The following is an 18419-nucleotide window of genomic DNA, read 5'->3' on the forward strand; positions in this document are numbered from 1 at the left end:
CATCTGCTGTTAGAGTGCCCCCATATACTGGAGACGATGGAGCCTCTGCTGTTAGAGTGCCCCCATATACCGGAGACGATGGAGTATCTGCTGTTAGAGTGCCCCCATATACTGGAGACGATGGAGCATCTGCTGTTAGAGTGCCCCCATATACTAGAGACGATGGAGCATCTGCTGTTAGAGTGCCCCCATATACCAGAGACGATGGAGCCTCTGCTGTTAGAGTGCCCCCATATACTGGAGACGATGGAGCATCTGCTGTTAGAGTGCCCCCATATACCGGAGACGATGGAGTATCTGCTGTTAGAGTGCCCCCATATACTGGAGACGATGGAGCATCTGCTGTTAGAGTGCCCCCATATACTAGAGACGATGGAGCCTCTGCTGTTAGAGTGCCCCCATATACTGGAGACGATGGAGCATCTGCTGTTAGAGTGCCCCCATATACCAGAGACGATGGAGCATCTGCTGTTAGAGTGCCCCCATATACTAGAGACGATGGAGCATCTGCTGTTAGAGTGCCCCCATATACTGGAGACGATGGAGCATCTGCTGTTAGAGTGCCCCCATATACCGGAGACGATGGAGCATCTGCTGTTAGAGTGCCCCCATATACCGGAGACGATGGAGCATCTGCTGTTAGAGTGCCCCCATATACCGGAGACGATGGAGCATCTGCTGTTAGAGTGCCCCCATATACTGGAGACGATGGAGAATCTGCTGTTAGAGTGCCCCCATATACCGGAGACTATGGAGCATCTGCTGTTAGAGTGCCCCCATATACCGGAGATGATGGAGCATCTGCTGTTAGAGTGCCCCCATATACCGGAGATGATGGAGCATCTGCTGTCCCTTTAGTGTACAGGTTTGGGGGTCTGTGTCCCTGGACGGGCAGTCGTGTGTCCAGCTGCTGTACGGAGACTTCCAGCCTGAGCTCAGGGTGTATAACAGGAGCTCCCTGTATATAATAAACGTGGTGACTTCTACCCCTGTGGTGCGCGGTGCTGCCGCTCATTGAGGTCCTGTCCTGTGATACCGTCAGGTATAAGATCCTAGAGCGGCTCGAGGCCGTATATAAGAAGGACATGAAGAGGAACCCGGGTAATGTGACCTGGAGGAACATCCATGGATCTGGATTGGTCAATGCTTCCTACTGTGTAAAGTGATGTAACATTTATTTCCTTTATTATTTTAATGGAAATATTTCTGTAATATTTGGTTGTCAGTTTCTAAATATAAAGCCCCCGTCCGATCTACATATAATAAATGGCTCTGACATGGCGGATTGGGGCATTAGACCTTTATTCGGGCACACAGCAGCGCTCGGTCTCACCCCCTCCCCACCTCTGGACACAGGGGCTGTGGGGCGGAGGATCATTCGGCTGCTGCGCTGGGAACAGAAGGTTTTTGCAGCCCCCCCATCACATTTTTCGGCTTTGTTGCTTGGGGCGCGGTGTCACCTAATATCGTGCCAGATTATTGGAAGCAGCTGCAGACGTCGAGACACCCGAGGAACCTTCTGTGGCGTCAGAAGTTAACGGGGTGGAAGCCGCAGGTGACATGACGGCGCTGTCCTTCTTGGATCCTACATAATAGAAAAAAGGTGATGTAAACATGGAGTAACGATAATGATATACACAACAGCGGGCGCATACCCGAGCGGGCACACAAGATGGGCAGCCCGACACAGAGGAGCCTCGGATAAGAGGAGGTGGATGTCAGACCACCACTGACTCCAGCAGACAATGCAGAAAAGCTGGAGCCGATCACCAATAAGAGCAATGGTGAAGAGACTAAACGAGCCGTCAGTGTCGCCCAGCGGATGTGACGGACACTTGGCCAGTGCCACCATAGGTTCCATGAAGCCCCCAAATAATTTACCATAAAGTGACAGTAAATATAATCAGCACAAAGCACCTTATTATAGAGCCCCCAAACAACACTGCCTGATCCAGTCCCATACAGCATCAGTTTACCAGTCTTGTTTCCTATACAATGCTCATGCCATTATTAATATATCAGTGACACTTAGCAAATGGGGGCATAAATTATAGCAGGAAAATAAATATATATATACACAACCTACAACCTGCAGTAACCACCGATCGACCAAACCGCTGCGCGACCAGCTCTACCCTCACGTACTGTATCTTCACCCATCCCTTGTAGATTGTGAGCCCTCGCGGGCAGGGTCCTCTCTCCTCCTGTACCAGTTATGACTTGTATTGTTTAAGATTATTGTACTTGTTTTTATTATGTATACCCCTCCTCACATGTAAAGCGCCATGGAATAAATGGCGCTATAACAATAAATAATAATATATATATATAAAAATTTCTGCTATAATTTACGCCCCCATCCCATAAGTGTCACCCGCATGTTAATAAAATAAAATAAAGAATACATAAAAATTAATAAAAAGTAGTGCTTGCAGTTAGCAACGGTGGCCACAAGAGGGAAGTGTTGTAGATCATAGTAATAAGTGTTTAATACTATGATGTACAACACTCCCCCCTTGTGGCCACTGATGCTCCCTGCGTGCACTATCTTTTTGCAGAGGAGGCATGACACAGCAGCAGAGACTGATCACACCACAGCAACACAGCAGGGCGTCAGTTATAGGCTGCACGCACGGGAACGCAGGGCTACAGATATAATGTCTAACATGAACATGTTCTATGTGTGCGGCAATTTGGTTCTGTCCACCAAATTACAGAACGCGTTTTCATACATAGATAGGGGTCAGGTGATAAACCCTGCAGCCTGCAGTCACCACTAGGGGGAGCTGTCTGCATCAGGATGTGTACAGCTATATAATGTGTGCGCAGTGAGCGCCCCCTAGTGGAGGCAGCGGCTGGGTGACAGTTCCGCCTTGTGGCCGCTGCTGAGGGTGAGGTATTTGGACGCCGCACCCATTACCTCGGCGCAGAACACATGATGGCTTCGAGGACCCGCTGGCCGCCACATTGGCCTCCGCCTTCTCCGCCTCGCCCCCTCCGGCTATTTTGCGAGCCACATACCGGCAAGCTGCAGAGAAAAACAAGAAAAAAAATAAAATGTTGTAAAACTTGTTCTGCATTTCCCTGTATAATAAGGAGATCGGTCCGCGCCTCCTCCGCCATCGTCTATGGAGGCGACACACCCGCCATGGAGCTCAGATCACATCATGGGGGGCAGCAGGAGACCACCCAGAGGATAAAACAGTGAAGACCACCCTCCCTCCCTGCACCTGTGCTCCAGTGTCACAGCAGAGGGTTCGTCACACTGTAGCGAGGCTGAGAGCTGAACACCCGGCACTGATACATTGTAACGAATTCTCAGGGCGTCAAGCCCCTGTCTGCATAGTGCGCTGCCCCTCACCCTGCACTCACCATTAATGATCAGTCACACCATGGTGTCCTGCCTGCTGACAGTCTCCTCTGTGTCCTGTCTGCTGACTGTCTCCTCTGTGTCCTGTCTGCTGACTGTCTCCTCTGTGTCCTGTCTGCTGACTGTCTCCTCTGTGTCCTGTCTGCTGACTGTCTCCTCTGTGTCCTGTCTGCTGACTGTCTCCTCTGTGTCCTGTCTGCTGACTGTCTCCTCTGTGTCCTGTCTGCTGACTGTCTCCTCTGTGTCCTGTCTGCTGACTGTCTCCGCTCTAATGTTACACAAGCTTTCTGCAATCTGCACTGAGGGCGGTACCGCAGTGCATGCTGGGAGTGCAGTCTCCTCCTCCTCCGCACTTCCTCCTGGTGATCGGAGCCGCCAGTCACACAGAGCATCAGGAGCGGAGACCACCGGGCGCCCTGTAGAGGTGAGGGGGCCACTGCTACCAACACAGCGGGTGGAAGTGTCCATGATGACATGGACATCAATGCATTAACCTAACGATCCCTGTGTGGCCTATTTATAAAAAAAAAACAGGTTCCTCGCATCATGTTCTCATACACTTTATGCAGTATTAGCCCTCTGTGTCTGTACTGCTACATACTTAGGCAGTTAACTGGTTCATGCAGCTTTACATGAACACCCGAGCCTTACACTATAGCCGGTCCGAATAACTAAAGCAATTGTTACCATCCACCTCTCGTGTCTCCCCTTTTCCACATAGTTTGTAGCTTGCGAGCAGCAGGGCCCTCATTCCTCCTGGTATCTGTTTTGAACTGTATTCCTGTTATGCTGTAATGTCTATTGTCTGTACAAGTCCCCTCTATAATTTGTAAAGCGCTGCGGAATATGTTGGCGCTATATAAATAAAAATTATTATTATTATTATGATGACGAGCTATTGTTCTTGCACTGGCGCCCTCTTCTGCATAGCTTGTGTGGTGAGTGCATGCTGGTTGTTGTAGTCCTGCAGGACCAGCTAAGCATTATAGCAGAGTTAAGCGATCAAGATCAATGCAGCTAGTGAAGGGCTGGAGGGCTATCTACAGACGACGGCAAGAAAGTGGTGGACGTGTGACCCTAAGTGTCTGCCGGGACCCCAACTATGTGCTGTAACCCCCAGGTGTGTCCTGGAAAGATGCCGGGTGTAGAATAGCTGTGATTCTCCTGTCAGGTCCTGGGATGATGCCGGGTATAGAATAGCTGTGATTCCCCTGTCAGTTCCTGGGATGATGCCGGGTGTAGTATAGCTGTGATTCTCCTGTCAGGTCCTGGGATGATGCCGGGTGTAGTATAGCTGTGATTCTCCTGTCAGGTCCTGGGATGATGCCGGGTGTAGAATAGCTGTGATTCTCCTGTCAGGTCCTGGGATGATGCCGGGTGTAGAATAGCTGTGATTCTCCTGTCAGGTCCTGGGATGATGCCGGGTATAGTATAGCTGTGATTCTCCTGTCTGGTCCTGGGATGATGCCGGGTGTAGTAAAGCTGTGATTCTCCTGTCAGTTCCTGGGATGATGCCGGGTGTAGTATAGCTGTGATTCTCCTGTCAGGTCCTGGGATGATGCCGGGTATAGTATAGCTGTGATTCTCCTGTCTGGTCCTGGGATGATGCCGAGTGTAGAATAGCTGTGATTCTCCTGTCAGGTCCTGGGATGATGCCGGGTGTAGTATAGCTGTGATTCCCCTGTCAGGTCCTGGGATGATGCCGGGTATAGTATAGCTGTGATTCTCCTGTCAGGTCCTGGGATGATGCTGGGTGTAGTATAGCTGTGATTCTCCTGTCAGGTCCTGGGATGATGCCGGGTGTAGAATAGCTGTGATTCTCCTGTCAGGTCCTGGGATGATGCCGGGTGTAGAATAGCTGTGATTCTCCTGTCAGGTCCTGGGATGATGCCGGGTGTAGTAAAGCTGTGATTCTCCTGTCAGTTCCTGGGATGATGCCGGGTGTAGTATAGCTGTGATTCTCCTGTCAGGTCCTGGGATGATGCCGGGTATAGTATAGCTGTGATTCTCCTGTCTGGTCCTGGGATGATGCCGAGTGTAGAATAGCTGTGATTCTCCTGTCAGGTCCTGGGATGATGCCGGGTGTAGTATAGCTGTGATTCCCCTGTCAGGTCCTGGGATGATGCCGGGTATAGTATAGCTGTGATTCTCCTGTCAGGTCCTGGGATGATGCTGGGTGTAGTATAGCTGTGATTCTCCTGTCAGGTCCTGGGATGATGCCGGGTGTAGAATAGCTGTGATTCTCCTGTCAGGTCCTGGGATGATGCCGAGTGTAGAATAGCTGTGATTCTCCTGTCAGGTCCTGGGATGATGCCGGGTGTAGTATAGCTGTGATTCCCCTGTCAGGTCCTGAGATGATGCCGGGTGTAGAATAGCTGTGATTCTCCTGTCAGGTCCTGGGAAGATGCCGGGTGTAGTATAGCTGTGATTCTCCTGTCAGGTCCTGGGATGATGCCGGGTGTAGTATAGCTGTGATTCTCCTGTCAGGTCCTGGGATGATGCCGGGTGTAGTATAGCTGTGATTCTCCTGTCAGGTCCTGGGATGATGCCGGGTGTAGAATAGCTGTGATTCTCCTGTCAGGTCCTGGGATGATGCCGAGTGTAGAATAGCTGTGATTCTCCTGTCAGGTCCTGGGATGATGCCGGGTGTAGTATAGCTGTGATTCCCCTGTCAGGTCCTGAGATGATGCCGGGTGTAGAATAGCTGTGATTCTCCTGTCAGGTCCTGGGAAGATGCCGGGTGTAGTATAGCTGTGATTCTCCTGTCAGGTCCTGGGATGATGCCGGGTGTAGTATAGCTGTGATTCTCCTGTCAGGTCCTGGGATGATGCCGGGTGTAGTATAGCTGTGATTCTCCTGTCAGGTCCTGGGATGATGCTGGGTGTAGAATAGCTGTGATTCTCCTGTCAGGTCCTGGGAAGATGCCGGGTGTAGAATAGCTGTGATTCTCCTGTCAGTTCCTGGGATGATGCCGGGTGTAGTATAGCTGTGATTCTCCTGTCAGGTCCTGGGATGATGCCGGGTATAGTATAGCTGTGATTCTCCTGTCTGGTCCTGGGATGATGCCGAGTGTAGAATAGCTGTGATTCTCCTGTCAGGTCCTGGGATGATGCCGGGTGTAGTATAGCTGTGATTCCCCTGTCAGGTCCTGGGATGATGCCGGGTATAGTATAGCTGTGATTCTCCTGTCAGGTCCTGGGATGATGCCGGGTGTAGTAAAGCTGTGATTCTCCTGTCAGGTCCTGGGAAGATGCCGGGTGTAGTATAGCTGTGATTCTCCTGTCTGGTCCTGGGATGATGCCGAGTGTAGAATAGCTGTGATTCTCCTGTCAGGTCCTGGGATGATGCCGGGTGTAGTATAGCTGTGATTCCCCTGTCAGGTCCTGGGATGATGCCGGGTATAGTATAGCTGTGATTCTCCTGTCTGGTCCTGGGATGATGCCGAGTGTAGAATAGCTGTGATTCTCCTGTCAGGTCCTGGGATGATGCCGGGTGTAGTATAGCTGTGATTCTCCTGTCAGGTCCTGGGATGATGCCGGGTGTAGTATAGCTGTGATTCTCCTGTCAGTTCCTGGGATGATGCCGAGTGTAGAATAGCTGTGATTCTCCTGTCAGGTCCTGGGATGATGCCGGATATAGTATAGCTGTGATTCTCCTGTCTGGTCCTGGGATGATGCCGAGTGTAGAATAGCTGTGATTCTCCTGTCAGGTCCTGGGATGATGCCGGGTGTAGTATAGCTGTGATTCTCCTGTCAGGTCCTGGGATGATGCTGGGTGTAGTATAGCTGTGATTCTCCTGTCAGGTCCTGGGATGATGCCGGGTGTAGTATAGCTGTGATTCTCCTGTCAGGTCCTGGGATGATGCCGGGTGTAGTATAGATGTGATTCTCCTGTCAGGTCCTGGGATGATGCTGGGTGTAGAATAGCTGTGATTCTCCTGTCAGGTCCTGGGAAGATGCCGGGTGTAGAATAGCTGTGATTCTCCTGTCAGTTCCTGGGATGATGCCGGGTGTAGTATAGCTGTGATTCTCCTGTCAGGTCCTGGGATGATGCCGGGTATAGTATAGCTGTGATTCTCCTGTCTGGTCCTGGGATGATGCCGAGTGTAGAATAGCTGTGATTCTCCTGTCAGGTCCTGGGATGATGCCGGGTGTAGAATAGCTGTGATTCTCCTGTCAGGTCCTGGGATGATGCCGGGTGTAGTATAGCTGTGATTCTCCTGTCAGGTCCTGGGATGATGCCGAGTGTAGAATAGCTGTGATTCTCCTGTCAGGTCCTGGGATGATGCCGGGTATAGTATAGCTGTGATTCTCCTGTCTGGTCCTGGGATGATGCCGAGTGTAGAATAGCTGTGATTCTCCTGTCAGGTCCTGGGATGATGCCGGGTGTAGTATAGCTGTGATTCTCCTGTCAGGTCCTGGGATGATGCCGGGTGTAGTATAGCTGTGATTCTCCTGTCTGGTCCTGGGATGATGCCGAGTGTAGAATAGCTGTGATTCTCCTGTCAGGTCCTGGGATGATGCCGGGTGTAGAATAGCTGTGATTCTCCTGTCAGGTCCTGGGATGATGCCGGGTGTAGAATAGCTGTGATTCTCCTGTCAGTTCCTGGGATGATGCCGGGTGTAGAATAGCTGTGATTCCCCTGTCAGGTCCTGGGATGATGCCAAGTGTAGAATAGCTGTGATTCTCCTGTCAGGTCCTGGGATGATGCCGGGTGTAGAATAGCTGTGATTCTCCTGTCAGGTCCTGGGATGATGTCGGGTGTAGAATAGCTGTGATTCCCCTGTCAGGTCCCGGGATGATGCTGGGTGTAGAATAGCTGTGATTCTCCTGTCAGGTCCTGGGAAGATGCCGAGTGAAGAATAGCTGTGATTCTCCAGTCGGGTCCTGGGAAGATGCCGAGTGTAGTATAGCTGTGATTCTCCTGTCAGGTCCTGGGATGATGCCGGGTGTAGAATAGCTGTGATTCTCCTGTCAGGTCCTGGGAAGATGCCGGGTGTAGAATAGCTGTGATTCTCCTGTCAGGTCCTGGGAAGATGCCGGGTGTAGAATAGCTGTGATTCTCCTGTCAGGTCCTGGGAAGATGCCGGGTGTAGAATAGCTGTGATTCTCCTGTCAAGCCCTGGGATGATGCCGAGTGTAGAATAGCTGTGATTCTCCTGTCAGGTCCTGGGATGATGCCGAGTGTAGAATAGCTGTGATTCTCCTGTCAGGTCCTGGGATGATGCCGAGTGTAGAATAGCTGTGATTCTCCTGTCAGGTCCTGAGATGATGCCGAGTGTAGAATAGCTGTGATTCTCCTGTCAGGTCCCGGGATGATGCTGGGTGTAGAATAGCTGTGATTCTCCTGTCAGGTCCTGGGATGATGCTGGGTGTAGAATAGCTGTGATTCTCCTAACAGATCCTGGGATGATGCCGAGTGTAGAATAGCTGTGATTCTTCTGTCAGGTCCTGGGAAGATGCCGAGTGTAGAATAGCTGTGATTCCCCTGTCAGTTCCTGGGATGATGCCGGGTGTAGAATAGCTGTGATTCCCCTGTCAGTTCCTGGGATGATGCCGGGTGTAGAATAGCTGTGATTCTCCTGTCAGGTCCTGGGATGATGCTGGGTGTAGAATAGCTGTGATTCTCCTGTCAGGTCCTGGGATGATGCCGGGTGTAGAATAGCTGTGATTCTCCTGTCAGGTCCTGGGAAGATGCCGAGTGTAGAATAGCTGTGATTCCCCTGACATGTCCTGGGATGATGCCGGGTGTAGTATAGCTGTGATTCTCCTGTCAGGTCCTGGGATGATGCCGGGTGTAGTATAGCTGTGATTCTCCTGTCAGGTCCCGGGATGATGCTGGGTGTAGAATAGCTGTGATTCCCCTGTCAGGTCCTGGGATGATGCCGGGTGTAGAATAGCTGTGATTCTCCTGTCAGGTCCTGGGATGATGCTGGGTGTAGAATAGCTGTGATTCTCCTGTCAGGTCCTGGGATGATGCCGGGTATAGAATAGCTGTGATTCTCCTGTCAGGTCCTGGGATGATGCCGGGTATAGAATAGCTGTGATTCTCCTGTCAGGTCCTGGGAAGATGCCGAGTGTAGAATAGCTGTGATTCCCCTGACATGTCCTGGGATGATGCCGGGTGTAGTATAGCTGTGATTCTCCTGTCAGGTCCTGGGATGATGCCGGGTGTAGTATAGCTGTGATTCTCCTGTCAGGTCCCGGGATGATGCTGGGTGTAGAATAGCTGTGATTCCCCTGTCAGGTCCTGGGATGATGCCGGGTGTAGAATAGCTGTGATTCTCCTGTCAGGTCCCGGGATGATGCTGGGTGTAGAATAGCTGTGATTCTCCTGTCAGGTCCTGGGAAGATGCCGAGTGAAGAATAGCTGTGATTCTCCTGTCAGGTCCTGGGATGATGCTGGGTGTAGAATAGCTGTGATTCTCCTGTCAGGTCCTGGGAAGATGCCGAGTGAAGAATAGCTGTGATTCTCCAGTCGGGTCCTGGGAAGATGCCGAGTGTAGTATAGCTGTGATTCTCCTGTCAGGTCCTGGGAAGATGCCGGGTGTAGAATAGCTGTGATTCTCCTGTCAGGTCCTGGGAAGATGCCGGGTGTAGAATAGCTGTGATTCTCCTGTCAGGTCCTGGGAAGATGCCGGGTGTAGAATAGCTGTGATTCTCCTGTCAGGCCCTGGGATGATGCCGAGTGTAGAATAGCTGTGATTCTCCTGTCAGGTCCTGGGATGATGCCGAGTGTAGAATAGCTGTGATTCTCCTGTCAGGTCCTGGGATGATGCCGAGTGTAGAATAGCTGTGATTCTCCTGTCAGGTCCTGGGATGATGCCGAGTGTAGAATAGCTGTGATTCTCCTGTCAGGTCCCGGGATGATGCTGGGTGTAGAATAGCTGTGATTCTCCTGTCAGGTCCTGGGATGATGCTGGGTGTAGAATAGCTGTGATTCTCCTAATAGATCCTGGGATGATGCCGAGTGTAGAATAGCTGTGATTCTTCTGTCAGGTCCTGGGAAGATGCCGAGTGTAGAATAGCTGTGATTCCCCTGTCAGTTCCTGGGATGATGCCGGGTGTAGAATAGCTGTGATTCCCCTGTCAGTTCCTGGGATGATGCCGGGTGTAGAATAGCTGTGATTCTCCTGTCAGGTCCTGGGATGATGCTGGGTGTAGAATAGCTGTGATTCTCCTGTCAGGTCCTGGGATGATGCCGGGTGTAGAATAGCTGTGATTCTCCTGTCAGGTCCTGGGAAGATGCCGAGTGTAGAATAGCTGTGATTCCCCTGACATGTCCTGGGATGATGCCGGGTGTAGTATAGCTGTGATTCTCCTGTCAGGTCCTGGGATGATGCCGGGTGTAGTATAGCTGTGATTCTCCTGTCAGGTCCCGGGATGATGCTGGGTGTAGAATAGCTGTGATTCCCCTGTCAGGTCCTGGGATGATGCCGGGTGTAGAATAGCTGTGATTCTCCTGTCAGGTCCTGGGATGATGCTGGGTGTAGTATAGCTGTGATTCTCCTGTCAGGTCCTGGGATGATGCCGGGTGTAGAATAGCTGTGATTCTCCTGTCAGGTCCTGGGATGATGCCGGGTGTAGAATAGCTCTGATTCTCCTGTCAGGTCCTGGGAAGATGCCGGGTGTAGTATAGCTGTGATTCCCCTGTCAGGTCCTGGGATGATGCCGGGTGTAGAATAGCTGTGATTCTCCTGTCAGGTCCTGGGATGATGCCGGGTATAGAATAGCTGTGATTCTCCTGTCAGGTCCTGGGATGATGCCGGGTATAGAATAGCTGTGATTCTCCTGTCAGGTCCTGGGAAGATGCCGAGTGTAGAATAGCTGTGATTCCCCTGACATGTCCTGGGATGATGCCGGGTGTAGTATAGCTGTGATTCTCCTGTCAGGTCCTGGGATGATGCCGGGTGTAGTATAGCTGTGATTCTCCTGTCAGGTCCCGGGATGATGCTGGGTGTAGAATAGCTGTGATTCCCCTGTCAGGTCCTGGGATGATGCCGGGTGTAGAATAGCTGTGATTCTCCTGTCAGGTCCTGAGATGATGCCGGGTGTAGTAAAGCTGTGATTCTCCTGTCAGGTCCTGGGATGATACCGGGTGTAGAATAGCTGTGATTCTCCTGTCAGGTCCTGGGATGATACCGGGTGTAGAATAGCTGTGATTCCCCTGTCAGGTCCTGGGATGATGCCGAGTGTAGAATAGCTGTGATTCTCCTGTCAGGTCCTGGGATGATACCGGGTGTAGAATAGCTGTGATTCTCCTGTCAGGTCCTGGGATGATGCCGAGTGTAGAATAGCTGTGATTCTCCTGTCAGGTCCTGAGATGATGTTGGGTGTAGTATAGCTGTGATTCCCCTGTCAGGTCCTGGGATGATACCGGGTGTAGAATAGCTGTGATTCTCCTGTCAGGTCCTGAGATGATGTCGGCTGTAGAATAGCTGTGATTCTCCCGTCAGGTCCTGGAAAGATGCCGAGTGTAGAATAGCTGTGATTCTTCTGTCAGGTCCTGGGAAGATGCCGAGTGTAGAATAGCTGTGATTCCCCTGTCAGTTCCTGGGATGATGCCGGGTGTAGAATAGCTGTGATTCTCCTGTCAGGTCCTGGGATGATGCTGGGTATAGAATAGCTGTGATTCTCCTGTCAGGTCCTGGGATGATGCCGGGTATAGAATAGCTGTGATTCTCCTGTCAGGTCCCGGGATGATGCCGGGTGTAGTATAGCTGTGATTCTCCTGTCAGGTCCTGGGATGATGCCGGGTGTAGAATAGCTGTGATTCCCCTGTCAGGTCCTGGGATGATGCCGGGTGTAGAATAGCTCTGATTCTCCTGTCAGGTCCTGGGATGATACCGGGTGTAGAATAGCTGTGATTCTCCTGTCAGGTCCTGGGATGATGCCGAGTGTAGAATAGCTGTGATTCTCCTGTCAGGTCCTGGGATGATGTCGGGTGTAGTATAGCTGTGATTCCCCTGTCAGGTCCTGGGATGATGCCGGGTGTAGTATAGCTGCGATTCTCCTGTCAGGTCCTGGGATGATACCGGGTGTAGAATAGCTGTGATTCTCCTGTCAGGTCCTGGGATGATGCCGAGTGCAGAATAGCTGTGATTCTCCTGTCAGGTCCTGGGATGATACCGGGTGTAGAATAGCTGTGATTCTCCTGTCAGGTCCTGGGATGATGCCGAGTGCAGAATAGCTGTGATTCTCCTGTCAGGTCCTGGGATGATACCGGGTGTAGAATAGCTGTGATTCTCTTGACAGGTCCTTGGATGATGTCGGCTGTAGAATAGCTGTGATTCTCCTGCCAGGGCCTTGGATGATGCCGGGTGTAGAATAGCTGTGATTCCCCTGTCAGGTCCTGGGATGATGCTGGGTGTAAAATAGCTGTGATTCTCCTGACATGTCCTGGGATGATGCCGAGTGTAGAATAGCTGTGATTCTCCTGACAGGTCCCGGGATGATGCCGGGTGTAGAATAGCTGTGATTCTCCTGACAGGTCCCGGGATGATGCCGGGTGTAGAATAGCTGTGATTCTCCTGACAGGTCCCGGGATGATGCCGGGTGTAGAATAGCTGTGATTCTCCTGACCGGTCCTGAGATGATGCCAGGTGCAGAATAGCTGTGATTCTCCTGCCAGGTCCTGAGTGATTCCTTGTATTAATATTCATTGTCTTTACAATCTGTATCCTGTCGATAATATTGATTTATGTTTTTTTTTTTATTTCTGACAGATTAGTAAGGCCTTGACAAAGGAATCGTGAGAGGCTATGGAGAGTCCTCCAACTTCACCAATCTGCAGGTCTTGGCAGTGCCCAGACGGGACCTTCACCAAGACCATCCTACAGCCGGGATCAGGCGTGGACAAACCCAAAGAAGGTGCCAGGTGCACCATATTTCTTGAAGCTCCGGGTGACCCTACTACCATAGACGCTGGGTATCCTGCTGGCTGCAGGGTACAGATAGAATTGGGGGAAGGTGATTCCAGTCGGGACAGTCTCATTGACCAATGTCTTGAGACCATGGTCCCTGGAGAAGTCTGCAGAGTAGACCATGTACAGGGCTCTCAGTTTGTCTTGCGATTAGAGAGTTTTGAAGATGGAAAGGAGGCATGGGAATTAGATGTGAGTGAGAAGATTAAGAGGGCAGTCAGAGATCGGGAGGCGGGCGGGAAGGCATACAGAGACGGGAACTTCGAAGGGGCAGAAAGACGATATACCCGAGCGCTCAGACTTCTGGTCTGTACACCTGGAGATGCAGAAGAGGAGAAGGTTGCTCTGCTTTCTAATTTGGCGGCTTGTGACCTCAAGAAGGGAAGATTACGTGAGGCTGAGGTGAGATGCACCCGAGTTCTCGACAAGGACCCTGACCACCTGAAAGCTTTGTACAGGAGGGGCATGGCCAGAGCGGGCATGTCAGACTGGATGGGTGCAAGAGCAGATTTAGAAAAAGTGATGAAACTGGATCCAGAAAACAAAGAGGCAAGAAGAGAAATCATCAAAGTCAGGGAAAAGCAGAAGAGCGAGCAGGCGCAGATCAGTAAAGCTTTAGGGAAAATGTTCCTTTAGTTCGTAGCCATTAATTCTCAGAGAAGGTGACATGATCCTCGGTAACCCCACTAGTCCCACATCACCAGAAGGGCTGCAATCTGATGACTTTGGGGGTCTGCACTGCAACTCTTTTGTCTGGTGAGAGGACTGACTCCTGCTTTGTTTGCCTCGGGGAGATTTTCCATTAATGCACCGATGTATGGAGTGACGCACCGAACACTTGGTTGATATCTGTGTACAAATAAATTATATTATTTATTCCATTTATTTCTTAATTCTGCTTGTTTGTAAACTTTCTACATTGCCGTAATAATGACCCCGGCTGCACTAATGACCCAGTAGGAGAAGGTAGGGCAGGATGAATTCAGGCCACTGGAAGAGGCAAAAGAACAATTTCAGGTCTCCATGCACATTGGATGAGAGTTGGCCTTACGGGTTTTGATGGGTCCATTTGTCCATCTGATGTGGATGATGGTCTTACTCAAAAGATGATGTCATGGGAGAAAAGGATCCGGTAGTTGGAATTCAACGTGCTGCGCTCTCTGTAGGAAACACCGACCAAGAGCCTGAGTTTATGGGGGATTCGGGAGAGATGGCTGCCTGGTCTTCAGACAGTTATCTCATCTATAGGGCCAGATGTTGGCTAGGTTTACTTCTCGAGTCCGGGTCTCGGTGCTTTTTGCACATTCCGGTATTTTTTCCTGTTAAAATATAAAAACCTAAAGGCACCAATCCCAATAACAGCAGCTCACATGTCACTGCTAGAGTCACCGTGTAGCTCCAGCCTTAATTGTTACAAGCAAAGTAAGTGTAGCCAAAGCTATAACTTACTGTGCTCAGCTCAAGATCCTGCTGTTTCCCCTCCAATCTCGGGGTTCCTCAGGGGTCATCGTCAGCAGGTGACAGGACTGTGCCGGTGATGGGTGCAGATCACCCTATATTATAGCGTGCAGGTCTCGGCGTAATATGAGACCTGCACAGGTAAATCCAGTGACTTACAGGTGGCGTCTCCTCCGATTGTCGTTATGTTCCCTTCTTCATCCGGTGCAGACCACCATGAGACGGCCATGTGTCATCTTTGCAGAAGATAGGTTTGTCTGATTGCTTTTCTTGTACTTTACAGTTTCTCTCTGGCTAAGGCTTCTTTTACACTAAGGCTTGGATCACACATGCGAGAAACATGGCCGAGTCTCGCATGTTAATACCCGGCCCTGCCGCCTGCACTCCAGAGCGGAGCGTGCAGCTCCATGTATTGCTATGCGGCCGCACGCTCCGCTGCGAAGTGCAGGTGGCAGGGCCGGGTATGAAAATGCGAGACTCGGCCGTTTTTCTCACATGTGTGATCCCGGCCTTACTGTGATTTTAGCGGCCCGTTTTTGTGGGCTGTATCGCCGTAATTTTCCTGGTCTGCCGCAAAAATCTTGCGGATCGCCATTTATCTGGATTAGAATAGTAGGGAAAAAGTAGGGACCAAAAAAAACAGCGGTCCGCAAAACCCAGAATTCACAGTGCACCGCAAAAACAAGCTTCCGTTGTTTTTGGGGCCCCATTGATTTTCAATGGGGGCCGTGTCCGTAAACCGTGAAATATATCAAGCACGCTCAATATTTTTTCACAGCCGTAAATACGGCCCTCACGGGCGTATGGAGCTCCTACGAATTTTTGCGGCCCCATAGAAATGCATTGGGGCCTAAAAAACACGGCAAGTGTAAAGCCAGCCTAAAACTAACCCTAGTCCTAATCTTGACAGTAGTCCTACCTGTAACCCTAGTCCCAACAGTAACCCTAGTCCTAATCCTAACCGCAGTCCCTACAGGAACCCTAGTCCTAATCCTAATTGTAGTCCCAAAAGAAACCCTAGTCCCAACAGTAACCCTAGTCCTAATCCTAACCGTAGTCCCAACAGTAACCCTAGTCCTAATCCTAACCGTAGTCCCAACAGTAACCCTAGTCCTAATCCTAACCGTAGTCCCAACAGTAACCCTAGTCCTAATCCTAACCGTAGTCCCAACAGTAACCCTAGTCCTAATCCTAACCGTAGTCCCAACAGTAACCCTAGTCCTAATCCTAACCGTAGTCCCAACAGTAACCCTAGTCCTAATCCTAACCGTAGTCCCAACAGTAACCCTAGTCCTAATCCTAACCGTAGTCCCAACAGTAACCCTAGTCCTAATCCTAACCGTAGTCCCAACAGTAACCCTAGTCCTAATCCTAACCGTAGTCCCAACAGTAACCCTAGTCCTAATCCTAACCGTAGTCCCAACAGTAACCCTAGTCCTAATCCTAACCGTAGTCCCAACAGTAACCCTAATCCTAATCCTAACCGTAGTCCCAACAGTAACCCTAGTCCTAATCCTAACCGTAGTCCCAACAGTAACCCTAGTCCTAATCCTAACCGTAGTCCCAACAGTAACCCTAGTCCTAATCCTAACCGTAGTCCCAACAGTAACCCTAGTCCTAATCCTAACCGTAGTCCCAACAGTAACCCTAGTCCTAATCCTAACCGTAGTCCCAACAGTAACCCTAGTCCTAATACTAACCGTAGTCCCAACAGTAACCCTAGTCTTAATCCTAACCGTAGTCCCAACAGTAACCCTAGTCCTAATCCTAACCGTAGTCCAAACTGTAACCCTAGTCCTAATCCTAACCGTAGTCCCAACAATAACCCTAGTCCTAACTCTAATAATGTAAAGTTTAGTGTAACATTCAAGTTTGTTTTTTCACTATTCGTCATGAGGCCTTTGGTGACTCTGCAGCCCCCCAGCACAGACACATATTACCCCTTATGTGAAGAGGAGCTGACGAGTGATGAGCGAGTGTGCTCAGGTTTTCCCGTGCACGCTCGGGTGATCTCCAAGTATTTGTTAGTGCTCGGAGATTTAGTTTTCCTTGCAGCAGCTGCATGATTTGCAGCTACTAGACAGGCTGAATACATGTGGGGATTCCCTAGCAACCAGGCAACCCCCACATGTACTCAGGCTGGGTAGTAGTCACAAATCATGCTGTTGCGTCATGAAAAACTAAATCTCCGAACACTAACAAATACTCGGAGACCACCCGAGCGTGCACGGGAAAACCCGAGCAACGAGTCTACTCGCTCATCACTAGAGCTGACGATCTCCCGCTACCAATCCTTCTTGATACCAAAGTGTAAATATTCCTTGATGTTCGTTTGTATTTGTTGGAGAGGAAACTTGTGACAAGTGGCACAAAAGTGAGAGGAGAGGCGGGGAGCTGTGAGAGAGCACAGTGCTGTTTTTGTCATCTTAGTTTCTGCCTATGCAGAGCGCAGCAGTGGAGATGAGTTTGTCATCGGCTGCTGCGCTCTCCTTGCACAGTCTTAGGCTGTCAGATACTTCCATAAAACATGGACTGTGCTCGGATCACAGCACCCGTCCTCACCGCCCGGTCTCTGATCTGATTTGTAGGCAGGAGCTCAGATCTGGAGGTCGGGGTTGACATTCGATCACAGTCTATATTTCTCAGCCGTGTGTAACAAGCCTACAGCAATAAAGTCCGTGCTTATCCATTGCTGCCATGTAAAGTGCTCAGCCACCGCTGTGCAGACGTGGCTCCGCCATGCATGGTTGTGCTGCGACCCCTCGTATGTTTTGCATTCGATAACCTCTTATGGATTATTCATTTATACATATTCGCTGTCCTCTATGGCAGCTTTGTTATATTTGGCTTTGATTTGTGAGCTATTTTTCGGTTATTCAGCCAAATCTGGTCTCCGTGATGTTGCTGCCACCTTGTGGACAGTTTTCAAACTACATCTGTGATAAATAATGGTTTTGTCTAGTGAGTTATTAAAGATATCCAGCATATTAAAATTATGTTCATAAGAAAAAAATAGTACTTGGGAGCAGCAAGAATAAAATAAGTACAAAAACTGCAAACTTCTGACCTGATGATGGGTCCGATTTATAAAAAAAAAAAAGGTCTTACTCTTTAATATCACGATTAGGTAAGTAACTTCCGTAGACTTTTTCCGTGACCATAAACTTCAGCTAAATGTACAGATTTAGTAAAGAAGCAGAGAAACACTTCCCTGAAGAAATACTGGAGATTTATTCACCGAAGATTTCTGATTTTTCCAAAATAATGTCTTAGAATTAAAAACGGAGATGACATTAAAGCCGGACATGTCGGAGACGTAGGGGGGCCAGGTGTTAGGCGCCATCACATCGCTGCCCGCATCACATTCCGCAAAAAAAGTTTTGCTCTTTTGGGACTAAAGAACATTTGTTATTTTCCGGTTTTCATCTTCGCATTACAAGAACTGTAACCTTTTTTTACATTTTCCCCAAGGAGGCGGTTAATAAAAACTTTTATTCATTATTTTGAAGGTGAAAAATTTGCACAAGGCATATAAATGTGCAATATGTGTTTTTGTTTCCTTTGTTGTCACCGTGCGCTATGAACAACATATTAATGTTATTCTTCAGGTCAGTATGACTTTTTTTGTGGTCAGTTGACTTTGTATTGGTATGATCTTACAATAAATA

At 49.8% G+C, this 18419-nt stretch overlaps 1 protein-coding gene and 1 long non-coding RNA gene across 2 annotated transcripts; one reads left to right on the forward strand and one right to left on the reverse strand.

The window, feature by feature from the left end:
* Positions 1-1280: 1280 nt before the first annotated feature.
* Positions 1281-3647, reverse strand: LOC138661574 (uncharacterized). Its single transcript, XR_011317944.1, has 3 exons — positions 3373-3647; positions 2921-3028; positions 1281-1585 (listed from the first exon to the last, which is right to left on the reverse strand). It is a non-coding gene; the product is annotated as an uncharacterized lncRNA (long non-coding RNA).
* Positions 3648-3656: 9 nt separating this feature from the next.
* Positions 3657-14174, forward strand: LOC138661572 (FK506-binding protein-like). The gene is made up of 2 exons (XM_069746383.1): positions 3657-3794; positions 13096-14174. The coding sequence occupies exon 2, from the start codon at positions 13132-13134 to the stop codon at positions 13927-13929; it is 798 nt and encodes a 265-aa protein (XP_069602484.1). The 5' UTR covers positions 3657-3794; positions 13096-13131; the 3' UTR covers positions 13930-14174.
* The last annotated feature ends 4245 nt before the right edge of the window (positions 14175-18419 follow it).

Source organism: Ranitomeya imitator, chromosome 2 (assembly GCF_032444005.1).
Source record: "Ranitomeya imitator isolate aRanImi1 chromosome 2, aRanImi1.pri, whole genome shotgun sequence".
Lineage (NCBI taxonomy): Eukaryota > Metazoa > Chordata > Amphibia > Anura > Dendrobatidae > Ranitomeya > Ranitomeya imitator.